Source organism: Pavona decussata, unplaced genomic scaffold, assembly GCF_977016875.1.
Source record: "Pavona decussata unplaced genomic scaffold, jaPavDecu1.1 SCAFFOLD_13, whole genome shotgun sequence".
Taxonomy (NCBI): Eukaryota; Metazoa; Cnidaria; class Anthozoa; order Scleractinia; family Agariciidae; genus Pavona; species Pavona decussata.
In genome coordinates, this window is record NW_028145436.1 from 472,501 (window position 1) to 485,320 (window position 12,820).

At 39.4% G+C, this 12,820-nt stretch overlaps 2 protein-coding genes across 2 annotated transcripts; both read left to right on the forward strand.

The window, feature by feature from the left end:
- Window positions 1-2,194: 2,194 nt before the first annotated feature.
- LOC146487744 (uncharacterized) lies at window positions 2,195-6,746 on the forward strand. The gene is made up of 5 exons (XM_085126621.1): window positions 2,195-3,547; window positions 4,442-4,536; window positions 4,881-5,122; window positions 5,669-6,593; window positions 6,639-6,746. Exons 1-4 carry the CDS (start codon window positions 3,238-3,240, stop codon window positions 6,528-6,530), a joined length of 1,509 nt encoding a protein of 502 aa, XP_084982747.1. The 5' UTR covers window positions 2,195-3,237; the 3' UTR covers window positions 6,531-6,593; window positions 6,639-6,746.
- A 1,300-nt stretch (window positions 6,747-8,046) lies between these two features.
- LOC146487745 (uncharacterized) lies at window positions 8,047-10,438 on the forward strand. Its single transcript, XM_085126633.1, has 2 exons — window positions 8,047-9,390; window positions 10,342-10,438. The coding sequence occupies exons 1-2, from the start codon at window positions 8,047-8,049 to the stop codon at window positions 10,405-10,407; spliced, it is 1,410 nt and encodes a 469-aa protein (XP_084982759.1). The 3' UTR covers window positions 10,408-10,438.
- The last annotated feature ends 2,382 nt before the right edge of the window (window positions 10,439-12,820 follow it).

Below are 12,820 nucleotides of genomic sequence, written 5' to 3' on the forward strand. Positions count from 1 at the left end.
TGTTCTCTTGGTTATAATAAGGATAGTCAGTGTCTCGATGAATGTAAAATCAAACTACTGCAATCTTGCAAATTAAGCTGACATCAAGAGTCTATCTTTTCGGTTCTTTGGTGTATAACCACTATTCACTAATAAAATGACTCCACAAACTGAAATATTGTGCCTCGTAGCTGGCTGAATTCACGTTTATTAACGAAATAAAATTAACACAAATTGTTTTCAAACGGGTGTGATAGTCATAATTGTGTTAGTAGTAATTGCTACAAATGACAGCTGGTTTTTTAGAACACACTCTTTTATTCATTATCTCGAAATATCTGCACAAAAATTGGTCAGATTTTCTGTTAAAATTTCACAGCGAACCCCAGTGTTGTCAGGTGTGGAGCACAGTACTTCGACCAATGTGTATCTCTCTCATGTCCAGTCTCTCTCTCGTGATGTGTACTTGCCGAATTGCGTGGAACTGAATATTCCTCGCGCTCGGCAAGCACAATTCGCTGAGGGGGACCAAAACACTCTTTTCATTCGCGTAGCTTTCTTCAACCTCCCAGCCCTCAATTTTCTGAGCCAGAAATCAGTATTTAATCAGAGCAAACCGTAAAGGTCAAGTCCTCCAGCTCCATTTTGTTTCAACTGACCAATCCCCTCTAGTTTATAACATCTCTTTCGTATCTCGTCCTGGTGCCGGCGTTTTCAGTCAGTCCTTGTCTCTCGAAACATAAACCAATACTGCTTTTACTGTGCCGCAATAGCCTTTGATAGAAGCGGTTGTAGAGCAGGCTGCAGGGCAGCGACTTGCTTCAGTTGCTCGAGTGTCATGAACACCATCCCTGTCGCTATTCGGCACTTGGAACACACTGTCACAGCACTTTTTATCAACATTCGTTTGTTTATCTCTACTGCTCCCTTATGTTTGCTTGAAGAAACAGTGATTCCTAGAAAACTGCTTTTGTCCTTGGTGACCCATTTGACGGAGCTGTGCACCGAGATCGTCACAACACTGAAACCCTCTTCCCGGAAATCATGTTGGTGATTCGGACAGGCTAGCATAGCGCTTACTTGCAACGCTACAAGAAACAAAACCAGCATTATCATCGTTCGCAGCCTGTTATTGTTGATGTGATATGTGTGCTTCATTTCTCTATAAAGGTTTCTGTTCACCATCGATAATTCAGGAGCGACCAATTATGACGTCATCTGGAGGGAAATTTCCCCGACTTCCGGTTGCGTGTCACGATATCGTCACGGCATCGAAATAAACTTTTCCTATCATGCAATGCGCCCCCAGGCTCGACCGTGAAGAAAGTAGGGAGAAAATTTTCCGAGAGAATTGCGAGTAAATTTGCGAATTTTTAATGTTTGGGGGGTCTACGGACATATTTTTGTCATTAAGAAAGACTGATTTTATTTGTAATGCAGGTGAGGTGGGTGATGCAGAGGACACCTTTCAACTCAGCAAAAAAAAAATTGGATTTCCATCTCTTGGGATTTCTGCAATAATCAAATCAATCGGGATGATGGCATGTACTTACCATATTAGTTCAAAAAATTTGTATTTTCTCTTTTATATGTTCGCGCTATTTGTAAATTCTTATCACTTTCCCCTGACGAAGGCTAAAGTTTAGGCCGAAACGTTGGGTTTTTAGGGCATTTAATTTTATGTACTTTTACACATTTTTAACCAGATAATCGTTTTAGCTATCATGAATCCACCTGGTTACAGATCCATTTTTTATAAAATTGGATTTTTTTTTAACTTTATCATTGGTTTTCTTCTTTTTTTTTTCTATCAACTCTTTTCGTGTCTGTGTTACCAATATATTTTTTTCTGTATTTTGCTCGCATAACCAAGCTTGCCTGAAAGCAGAGCCTCTTTTCATGTTAAAAGAAAGACAGTAACGTTCGCAGTATTATATCAAAAGAGTTTCGGAATTAACTTTTTTGTGGAAACTGTGGTTGGGATTGAGTTTTAATTTTTGCATGATCTCCTTTTTTCGAGGAAACAAAAAAATCGCAAAAATAAAAACCCGCAAAAATTTTATGTTCTCGACAATTTGTAAAAGTCAAAAGCCGGCTGTCAAAATTGGCTGTCAAACTGTCAAAATAGCTTGCTTCTGATTGGTTTTTGGTTGTTCTTGATTGGTGTTTTTGAGTACATTGAGTTGGCTTGAAACTGACTCCAAAAATGCTTGAGTACGACTTGAACAAATTTCTCGTTTGTCGGCTTTAATTTTTCTAGAAATGAAGGATCACATTTGGCTTTCACTTTATAAACAAAAGCTGAGCAAGTGTGGGGAGTTTATGCTGAGCCAACAAAAGGATATCTCACGTGAAATTTGTCGCTAAACGACTTTCGGGGCTATGCTGACGTCTTTGGTTCCTTGGTTGAAAAGAACTGACAAAAATTTAAGAAGAAAACGGAAACGACACAGAAAATGACTCTGATAGCAGGGTAAGTGAACTTACGTTTGGAGGCAACGAAGTTCCTGAGTTCTGTTTCCTTTCAAGATTTGACGGATCACAAAGCAACCAGAGAAAAAGAGACAATCAAATCAAGGAAGAGGCACCATCTTCATGCAATGCCATGCGGAATCTCATTGCCAGGCAGCTAGCTTCACACAATAGATAGAAACTAAACTTTTTTCAAACCAAATTTTTTTCAAATGTTCGTTTTGGCTACTCAGCAGTATAATTAAACATTATTGACTGAAGGGCTTTCTTTTCAAGGACAAAAAAAGTATTCATCTCTCAAATTCTTAATTTGTACGAAGTTTACTTTTGTTCTTCACGTTCGCAAATCAAAATGGATCATGTGGATTCATTTTATAACCTGAAATGGATTTTTTTTTGGCCTTAGCACTCTACTTTTTGGCAAAGCCGTTTATTTTATAAAGCTAAAAATTAATTTCAAAATAAATTTTTTTTAGGCAAAATAATCGCACATTTTATTTTGCGCGAGCGTTCGAACGAGAAACGTCTTGAGATCTCTGTTTGTGACGAAATTATGGAACAAGGTTTCCATGGTTGTACACAGAAAACAATCATTTCGCTTGAGATTTCGGTGCGGTCAGTACCTATTTTCAGAGCGGGAAAATTTTCGAGATTTACGAAGTCAGTTTCAAAGAAAAAGTGTTAAAAAAACAACAAATCAGAGTAAAGCAAGCACGAAAACAATAACATCTACAGTTTTTTGTTCGAAGTCGTCGTTTCGCTTGTGAAATCCGCGGACGAAACCCGATGGCTTCGCAGCTTGCGAGCAGAGAGATTGGAGGCGCCGACAGAAATGGCCTGCCTCCAGGACAGAAAAAATCCAAAATACCAATCAGAACAACACGGCTGAGCAGCAACAGCGACGGAAAATTATCGCCAGGAGCCGCTACGGCGACAAAGAAGCATCTGTCGAGGAACTCCGTGGACAAGCTTGGAAACAGGCCACCATCAAGAATTCCGATCAAGACAGAGTGCAAAAAGACAAGCGAGGAGAAAAAAGAACTTGGCAAGAATACAAAGCCTGTAAAAGAACAAAAATCTTCAGGTAAAGACTCAGGTATTCTGATTTTTTTTCTTCTGGTATTAGATAAACAGCATTTCGATTGAGATACGTTTTGCGTTTGATTCAGATAGAGAAAACAGCTTTGGTTTACGCGACACATATTTTACAATAGAATTGGAAATGGAGAATGGGAGGGTTGAAGCTAGGAAAAGGGCTTATTATAATCAGGAATATAAGGGAGAGGGGTAGTAGGGTGTGTAAGGGGAAACAATTGAGAGACATTTATTAGAAAATGGGGCTGCTTACAGTTGTGTTCTGTTAGAAAAAGGTGCGTGTAAACAAGTAAGCAAAAGGAACGTTAATTGATAGGTGAGATCTGTGATTCTGCTAGAAAGAAACACGTATTTGAGAAAAGAGATCTGTAAGAGAGTTGTGTATTAAAATAGGGTCTGTCAGAAGAGAGGGACGTGTTAGAAAAGGGGTATGTTAGAAAAAGGGGGCGTGTTATACAAGGGGTGTGTTAGAGAAAGAGTGAATTAGAAAAGAGGGGCGTGTTAGAGAAAGAGTGTGTTAGAAAAGAGAGGCGGGTTAGAAAAAATGGGTGTGGTAGAAAAGAGGGGTGTGTTAGAAAAAATTGGTGTGTTCGAGAAGGGGGTTGTTAGAATAGAGGGGTGTGTTGGAGAAGGGGTGCGTAAGAAAAGAGGGGCGCGTCGAGGGTGTGATCATTTCGAAAAGAAGGGTGTGTTAGAAAAGAGGGGCGTGCAGGGGTCTACTACCAGAGAGCCAGGGTCTGTTAAGTAAATGGGGATAGGTACAGGCCTTTTCAGAAGGACAACTAAAAGAAGGTGTTAAGGCATGTTAGAGAAGGGACTTGAAAGAGGGACTATATTTTAAAAGGAAGTTGCTTAAAGTATCTAAAGATTATTTAAATGTTGATTTTTTTAACAGCCATCCATGTCTACAAAGAACGCAGCAGTTACAGAGCCTCTGAAGGCGTGAGACCTCGAAACTCAAGACAGTTCACTCTTTTGGAAAATACTAAGGTAAATAATGAACCTACAATCACTCATGCTAGCAACTCCATCTCCACTACCAAGAGATCCAGAAACGAAAAGTATTCAGAACAGTTTATTTGTGCGTCATGTGGCCCTCCGCATCTAAAAGTTTCTTAATTAATGATGTGGAACACAAGCAAGACAGTTTAGGTGTACGTTTTCCACCAAAGGACTTACATTTACCAAAACAATTTCTTATGTGAAATAGACGCGAATCGTTTCACCGAAATATTCAACTAAGTTTAATTATCCCCATGTATAGTCGCGCCTGAGACATTAATCGCCTAGGTTAATTTAGGGCGAAAGTACTTTTGATGCTCTTTAACAAACAGATCAAACAGATAACCAAGAAAGCACCACGTAACAATAACTTGGACAGTGACATCTCACCTCCAGAGAGGACAGATGACCTCACGCCAGAGTTGGACATTGCCTGCCAGAGTGCAAATTTTATTGTGTCAGCGGAGGCCACCACGAGCATCAGCGATGTCGATGATGACTTCCTGTGCCACTCAACCTCAAGTTCCGAGCAGCAGCTGTCAAACGAGCAATCCTTGTTGAATGAGACAAACAAGTAAGTAAAACAAATTGTCAAACGCATTTAGTTTTCACTTATTAAGCGCGCGCGATGCGCTTTGCGTGACCCTTTGGGCGTTCGTCGCGCGCCTTGTGTGGCGCACTGTTCAGACAAGTCCTTGTATTTCTACAGTAGGGAATTCATATTTTTTGTAATAACCGTGTTCACTGATGCACTGGTCTGGGGTGACATAACTAGGGGATAAATTGAGGCCAAGTCTCTTTTGGTTCGGTACATACTTGTATAATCACTATACGGAAACTGAATAAGATAGTAGTTAAGTCATCTCTCTTCCTCAGAAACGACAAGCAATGGTAATAAGTCCGTTCTGGTAAGGCAACGTTTTCAGAACTGCGTACCGCTGTAGTCGCATTTTAAAAATGACTGTTTGAAGCTTATAATCGGTATAACTCAGATGTTGTGAGTGGTAGCTCATTCACGTTTTGTGGTCGTTTCTCTGCAGATAACAATCTTCTGATATGCTTGTAATGTGGTACTCGATTGTCATTTTCATTTTGGTTATCATCTCGTTTTATCGTTTAGGGAGGACGAACAGTCCACAAAAGGTGAAGACAATAACATCAATGCAAACAACAACATTGTGAAGCAAGATGTCATCATGACAAGTTCGGCCAAAGAAACTGAACAACCCAACAATTACGAGGACATAGTCAGCGATGAAGAGTTTGATCAGTGTAATTCCTTATCAATGGAGAGGCAGAAATGCAAAATGGCTGAGCTCGACGACGCAACAAGAATGCGTCAAGCACAATTTGAAGTGGAAAATAGAAACGTCGTGGAAAGAATTGAGAAAGTAAAGGAAGAATTAAATACCAGTCAACAAAAAGAAACTACCATCACGCAAGAGTGTGAAGAGATAAAGAAGAGAACTCACAGTCTCAGGGAGGACATGAGGTGCTTGGAAAAGAAGGCTGTGGAAAGAGAAAAGTTGGAAAGCGAGGAGAGAAAGAAGATTGCAAAGGAGAAAAGAAGAATTGAGCACAAACTTAAGAAAATAAAAGCTAAGAAGTCAGCAGCAACGGAAACTCTCAGGACGTCGAAAGACATTGAAGATGAGATAACAGAGGACGTGTACCTCAAAGAACGAACCAGTGACCAACCTTTAGTTGATTCTGACGATAACAGTTCTACTATCCAGACAAAGCAACTGTCCTTTGGTGGGGATGGTACTGCTTCACTCAAGGTGGAAATGAGTGTGGAAAATGACGCTTCTGTTGCTGGCGATGATGAGTTAAGCAGCTGCAAGGATGATATAGGTGAGCTTTGTCACAAGGACATGGACGCAGCTGAGGTGGAAGATGACCTGCAGACAGAAGATAGCGAGATCCCTAAAGTCCCGGATGAAAACATTGAGTCAGTTGGGGAGGAAAGTCAGGTACAGTAAGAGGTCATTGACAAAGACATGAAGAAAACAGATGACGATTCAAGTATCCAAGACTCAACTAACGTGGTGTCTGATGAATGCTTTCAAGATTCATCTTTGTCTGATCAGAACATGTCCGATATCCCAAATGACGCTCTATCTGTGTGAGAAAGGAGGAAGAAGATGGTAATCCAGAATCTTGGTACGCTTTAGAATCCCTTACCTTACCTTGTTGCAGACCTGAAAAGTACTGTTTCTCTATGAATGGTTGTCTGTTCACAAGACAATTTGATGATAGACTGCTTTTGCAAAATGGTTTAAAGCTTAAGGGGTCCGTTTCAGCAGTGGTGAACATTTCCGAGCAGCTTCTACAAAATGAACTGTTGAATGTTTTCTAAGCTTTGTCTGCAGTCCAAAACACCAGCACATTCACCGTCGGTTATGTAAAACAGCCTGCAGCAATTGAGATGAAGGATGAAGTTTCGTCTGAACAAGAAGGCCTTCAGGACGAAGAACACTGTCAGATGAAAGAAGAACGTTCTCAAATTGTAAATGGAGCAAAGGCACTTTGCAGAGCGACGGAGGACCTTCAAGTATCCTTGGAAGATGCTGTACGAGAGGAACAGGACAATGTTGTGCCGGAAATTGTTGAAGTGACCAACAAAGAGAATGAGAAACTCCAAAATCAGATTGCTGCCTTAATGAAGGAAGCTAAAACATTTGAGATCGAAAAACAAAGTTTGCAGACTGAGCTGGAAATAGTGAAACTGGAACTAAAACGTCTTACATTCAGTGAACTGGCGGCTAAGAAAGAGACTGCAAGTAAAATGGTCATTTATTCGGAAGAGGTGAGGAAAGAAGTGTACTCTAAAAGAAAGGAAAAGATCAAGAAGAGAAAGAAAGAGATAAGAAAGTTGAGGAAAGAACAAGGAGATCTAGAGGAAGAGCTACTGAGTACGAAACAGCGTCTTTCACGGAAGGAGCATGAACTGGAGGAAACAAAACAGACTCTTCCATTCCTGACAGAGACCGCGGAAGCACTCAAACAACTTTTCTTAGAAATGGATTATTTATTTGAAAACTCCAGCACCTTGAATTCTGACCTGTCCTCCATTCCCGATGACTGTAGCTTAAATGATTGTGCGTCGTTGCTGGATTTCTGTTCGGTTGCAGAGGCTGGAACTCGAGACGAAGAAAATGCTGGATACCAAGAGCTGTCCTTTGACAACGAGCTACAGGCTGAGTCAAAAGAACTGATTACAGAGGAAATGAAGCCTGGTTCTGAAGAACTGACATCGGCAATAGATGAAGAAAGTACGGCAACTTCGCTGACAGCAACTGCAGAGGAAGGCTCCAAGGCGGTAGAAATACAGTTGGTGCATCTGTATGAAATCCTAAAAGATTCTCTTCAAGAACTGCAAGAACTTAAAACAGCCCTTGGTCTAAAACAAGACTCGTGGAAGAAAAAAAAGTGCAACGTGCGACTGATCGAGCTGCAGCGTGGCTGAATAACGAATTGTGTGTTCGAGAAAATCAGATGGAAATGATGACCTATGAGAGCGCTCAGTTGATGGAGGATCTTGATGCCACTATTAATCAACTTGAAGGGGAGCTTGGAGACACGCAACTGAGGCTAAAAGAAAAGACAGAAGCGCTCGAGAACGCAGAAGCAATGATGCAACTGCAAACGTCACTTCTTGCCAGTAGGGAAGCAAAACACGAAGATATCGTGAAACAACTACAAGAAGATCTTGAGAGCACACAAACCTTGTTGAAGGAAAAGAAAGAAGTATTACAGCATACAGAAGCAATGCTGAAAATACAAACGTCACTTCTTGCTAGTAGGGAAGCAAAACACGGCGACATCGTGAAACAACTTCAAGAAGATCTTGAGAGCACCCAAACCTTGTTGAAGGAAAGGACAGACGCGTTAGAGCACACGGAAGCAAAGCTGCAACTACCAACACCACTTCTTGCTAGTGCAGAAGCAAAGCACGCAGAGATCATGAAACAACTTGAGGAAGATCTTGAAAACACTCACGCCTCATTAAAGGAGAAGAAAGACGCACTAGAGCAAACAGAAGGAAAACTACTATCACAAGAGTCAGTGTTTGCCAAAAATGAGGGAAAATATGAGGAAATTATTGAGCAACTTCAAGAAGAACTTGAAAACTTGTACATCTCGTTAAAGGAAAGGACACAAACACTGGAGAAAACAGAAGCAAGGCTGCAGTGGCTAACATCGTTTTTCGAAAGTTCAGAGTCCAAATACGAAGACATCGTTAAGGAACTTCAAGGAGAGCTTGAGAACATGCACGCCTTGGTAAAGGAAAGAACAACCACATTAGAGAAAACACAAGCAAGGCTGGAGATGTGCCTGAATAATGAGAAGAGCCAGGTGGTTCAAAAAATGAAGTTTGGAGCTATGGAGCTAACGCAAGATGAAGGTGAACTCATAGTAGCTGACCTTGCGCGTACCAAGTGCGAGAAGACAAAACTTTCACGAGAAGACACTGATGTTACTGCGCGTTTGGAACTTGAGAGAAGGAAGAGACAAAGGGACAAAGATGTTTTATGGAAGCTATTTAACGCCGCTTTAAAGGAATTAGAGGCAAAAACGAAAGTGATTGGGGAGTTGAAAATGGATCCTACGGTGTCAACAATTCAAGCTTTGTGGCTTGGTTCCCAGAAACGAGAGATGTTGGAGTATGACAGCAATCATAAGCAGAGTACGAAAGAATCAAAGCCCATGATTGGATCAATAAAGCAGGAGAACTATGAACTGAATGAAGAAAATCAGAGTCTTAACATTGAATTACGACAGGGGATAGCTGAGATGACTCACGATGTTGAAGAAGATGCGCCTTCTCGCCCATTCACGGTAAGAGGTTTCTTTACTCACTGGTCGTAACGCACTCTAGTGACAGACATTATACCTATTTCGTTTTGCCAGGACGTTTGAAACTCTCTTCCTCAATTCCCTTTCACCTTGCTCCATCGGTAAATTCCTTTTTTCAGTGGAGGTTAATTTAACCATCGTAAAAATTGCAAAGAAAGCAAAGGGGCGGATGTGTGAAATGATGGATCCTAGTCAGTAGGCTTTGTGTTTAAAAACACTCCTTCAGAGGTGGCCCAAGACGTAATCAATCCCAGCATGCTACATGGAAGCTCGTGCTGATAAGCGCTAGGACATTGTAACCAGTGTCTTTGTCCCATGAGATATGTCCAGAAATGTACGCTACTAAGATTCATGAACTGTATGATATACATCACAAGGTGTCCCCTAACCTTAATTCTCACTAAACCATACATAATTCTGTCAAACATGAAGTCATATGAAAACGACAAAAAGGCTTGTTTTATATGAAGTACCCAAATTCAGGGTTAGGTGCATTTCTAGACATAAGTGGAGAAAAAGCGTGCCCGCGGGAGCCAGTGTCGTTTTGGCGGGAAAACGAGATAGCTGTCGTTGTTTTGCCACGAGTTTTTGTGAGAACGTCGTAGTGACGAAAACAAGTCCTCGAAACGTAGGTGTTCTCGTCAGTTTGGAATCACAAAAAGGCTCAGTTATCGTTACTCAAAACTACTGCTTTAAGTTCGTCGTTCACAAAAAGTAAAATGAAGCTTCCTAGAATATATCTTTTCTTATTACTAAAGGCTTGAAGTTACGTCTTGTCGTACGCGTCTAGAATCCAAAGGTCTTTAATGACTTTAATGACCCCCTTTAATGACTCACGGCTACTCAAGAGTACAATAAGCAGCAACCTTACACTGAATTTTTCTTCAAACCAGTGTAACATTTTTTTCTTCTGTTTTTGTTTTCAATTTGCAGTGCGCCGCGTTTGACGCGAGGAGCCAAATGAACCGTGAGAGACTGGACCTCAACCTGAACTGTTAAAAAATATTCATCTTTACAATATTGACAAAAAAAAAAAAGAAAAGAAATTAATCCTAATTATTTATTCTGGTAAAATCTTTTTGGTAATTTATTAATGTAAGTGTAAATATCTAAGTCAGTACTATTTTTCCTTCATAAGTTTTTCAAACCAGCGAACATTTCTATGGAGTGATTTTAATTTCCTAGAGTGATTTTCATATTGTCATAATCTGTTGTTAAAAATAAGCATTCAGTATCTTATTTTAGTAAAAAAAAAAAACCACTGAAAATTAAAACGAAAAAATAAGAAAAAAGTTAAAAAAAAAAAAAAAACAAAGAACATTATTTGTGTGAAATAGTACAGTGGAACCTCGATTTAACAAAGCCCCAAGGGAATGGGGAGGTTGGTTCGTCATATCGAGATTTTGTTCCATTCATTTTAAAAGGCCAAGCTGGAGAATATCGTTCGCTATGCCGAGACTTCTTTTTTTTTTAGGTTCGTTAAATCGAGATTCCACTGTATTTTATTTCAATCCAAAAAAAAAAAAAAGAGAGAGAGAACATTATTATATTTGTGTAAAATAGTATTTTAGTTTGCCTTCATATTGGACTTCAATTATGGTTGTAGTAACGAGGAAAATCATTTATTTTTCTCAAATATTTCTCAGTAAGCTTCTTGGCGCAATTCAATTGGAATTTTTTTTTTCTGAGCAAAATCATGAACTGGTAATTTCCAGTAAGCGTTACAAGCCGAACGCTTCGTTCCATAATTGAATTCTAATATGAAGGCATCTCAGTAAGCCAGCAGTCATTTGTGAAATCACTCTACAATGAAAAAATTTTGGGTATCACTTTTTCAATATATCAGAAGATTTTCTACTGCAAATTTAGCACACGATTAATACATGTTGTGTATAAATTTTATTTTGCTTTTCTTTGAGAAAAGAGAAAAGGGGGTGTGTCAGAGGAAGTTGGTCTTATTTCCGAAACACAAAAACGTTTTTCTATTCAAAACAAAATCTTTAAAGTCATGTTCCAGTTTTGCTGGTTATAAATTACCACTCCATTCAGTGTACCAATACTGTCGTTGAGTGTCTCTAGCCATAGATGGACTTGCTTGGAATCGATTGCAACTTGAAAAAAGTGAGGCGAACTTTTTTCAAGTTTACGCATTTTCGTTTCCAAACAGTGCTAGAACAAATCGTGAGTTGTTCCGGCCTTTCAAGAATTTACTTTTCAAGAATTTATCGATCAGTTCTACAATTATTTCTCAAGTATGTGAAGCTATTGTTCACCATTTTCACCAAAAAAAAAAGGTCAAAGTGCCCGTGACACTTCCCCTTAAGCTAAGTAAATTGATTTCTTTGAATGTAAATATTTATGTAAATAAGAAGAATATTTTTTGTGATTTATTATTTCATTTTATCATATTTAATTTACAAATATATTGTAAATAGTTTTGTGAGGACTTTTCGGGACACCGAGGAAACGCAAACTGCGTTGAAAAAATATATATATATTTGTAAAATATATTGTACGTAAATATAATAACTTATTTTCTTTGATTGTCTTCTTTGAGTTTCCTGTCTGAAATACTAAGAAGTCTTCGGAAAACGTCGGAACTTACCTAGATACCTTACGAAATTCATCCATGTAGGATTATGGGGTGGAATGAGACACCCTGGGCTTTTTTCCATTTAGTCATGATCAAATTTTCGGTTTAACTGGTTAAAACGCAAACATGTTGCAACGGAAATTATCGTCCCATTTGCACAAATTTGTCTTTCCAATGTGTTTGTCTTTTTGCGCCATCATTGCACCGTCGCATAAGTTTTTTGATCCACCAATGAAAATGGAAATTTGGAAAGAATGTGTGACATGGAAAGTTTCCGAAATTTCGAACCAAAGATTTTGGCGAAATGAAATACTCTGCACCTGTAGAAATGGTCAAGCTGATAAAATTTGAGCCCCAGGAGGATTCCTCCCAATTTTTGCCCAGAGTGTGCCAGCCGGTTATCCAAATCCTGACGCTATTTCAGTACAAAAATCCCCAGTTTTCGAAACCCGCTTTCAATTTAAACCTGACAAACCTTGGAATGGCTGACGCCACAGATCATTAATCTCCCGGAACTCAGTTGCTCATGTTTGTCTTGCTTGGTTTGGTCAGCGTCTTTAGAAACCACGGAAACAATCTTGAAATGTGTAAAATAATCAATTTTAAGGCGACTGAGAGTCTCCTGACACATGTTTCAGTCTGCCCATAAAATCCACAGCTGACAAAGCGATGAGATCTTGGATTAATGAAAGAAGAAAGAGCCACAGTAATTAACCTGAACAAACTGATCGAGAAACTTGGGAACTGAAATTGAAACATCTCACATTATGCCGAAACTTTGGTTTTCTTTTGTTACATTTTTTTGTTTTTTCGAAGGAT